Here is a 738-nt window from a genome sequence, read left to right as displayed (position 1 = left end):
GCTGGTAGGCACGACGAGGTAATCATCACTATTATATATTCCCCTCGCTAAGTTGAGAGAGGTATTTACAATATGATAATTTAAGAAAAAAAATCTAATGGCAAAGGTAAAATCACAATACCACGCAAAAAAAAAAGTTCGTGGCGAGAAAAAAAAAGCGAGAATTTTTCAAGGCGAAAACACTAGTGATTATAGAGACCGCGGGTTTACGGCATTTATCATGTGGAAGTTCAAGTTCTGACAGTAAGAGAGCGCTGGGTCAACAATTTATCAGCAAGAGCTAGAGTTGCACGTCCACATGCATGAGTTACATTCATTTTTCCCTCTCTTTCTTCTTCCATCATCGACCTAACTATATTTACAGCCTGTAATTAGTGACCTACAGACGATAGTGTAACAGGCGGTCTATTGTTCCTGAGGGAAAATGAAGATGAAAAGGGGAACTCTTAATCTGTGGATATTCCAGTTTGTTAGTTGTTGTTTTTCATGGCGCGAAAATGCACATAATAACATTTGTTGGTTGTTGTTTTTTCTATTTTTCCACAGAGGGAAAATGCAAGATTATAATTGCTAAAAATATATACAAATTCGGAAGTTTATGTTAGTATTAACGTAAAACAATCTTTACCTCGAGGCACTGTGGCTGATGGATGGCTAAGGACCGACTCCCGAACTCCCGCCCGCAGATGTAGCACACGCGGGTGGGCGCCGTTCCGGTGGCTCTCTGTCCTCCGCGGG

The 738-nt window shown here is 40.9% G+C and overlaps 1 protein-coding gene across 1 annotated transcript in view; it reads right to left on the bottom strand.

Annotated features, from left to right (window-relative positions):
• Positions 1–738, bottom strand: part of LOC119581629 — a gene marked incomplete in the record, with an annotated part of 75,999 nt that overhangs the window by 12,196 nt on the left and 63,065 nt on the right. Inside the window, 1 exon segment of the mRNA XM_037929750.1 lies at positions 629–738. Coding sequence (XP_037785678.1) covers positions 629–738 — 110 coding nt within the window.

Source organism: Penaeus monodon, chromosome 15 (assembly GCF_015228065.2).
Source record: "Penaeus monodon isolate SGIC_2016 chromosome 15, NSTDA_Pmon_1, whole genome shotgun sequence".
NCBI lineage: Eukaryota > Metazoa > Arthropoda > Malacostraca > Decapoda > Penaeidae > Penaeus > Penaeus monodon.
The sequence above is the reverse complement of the archived record's forward strand: the minus strand, read 5'-3'. Positions and strand labels throughout refer to the sequence as shown.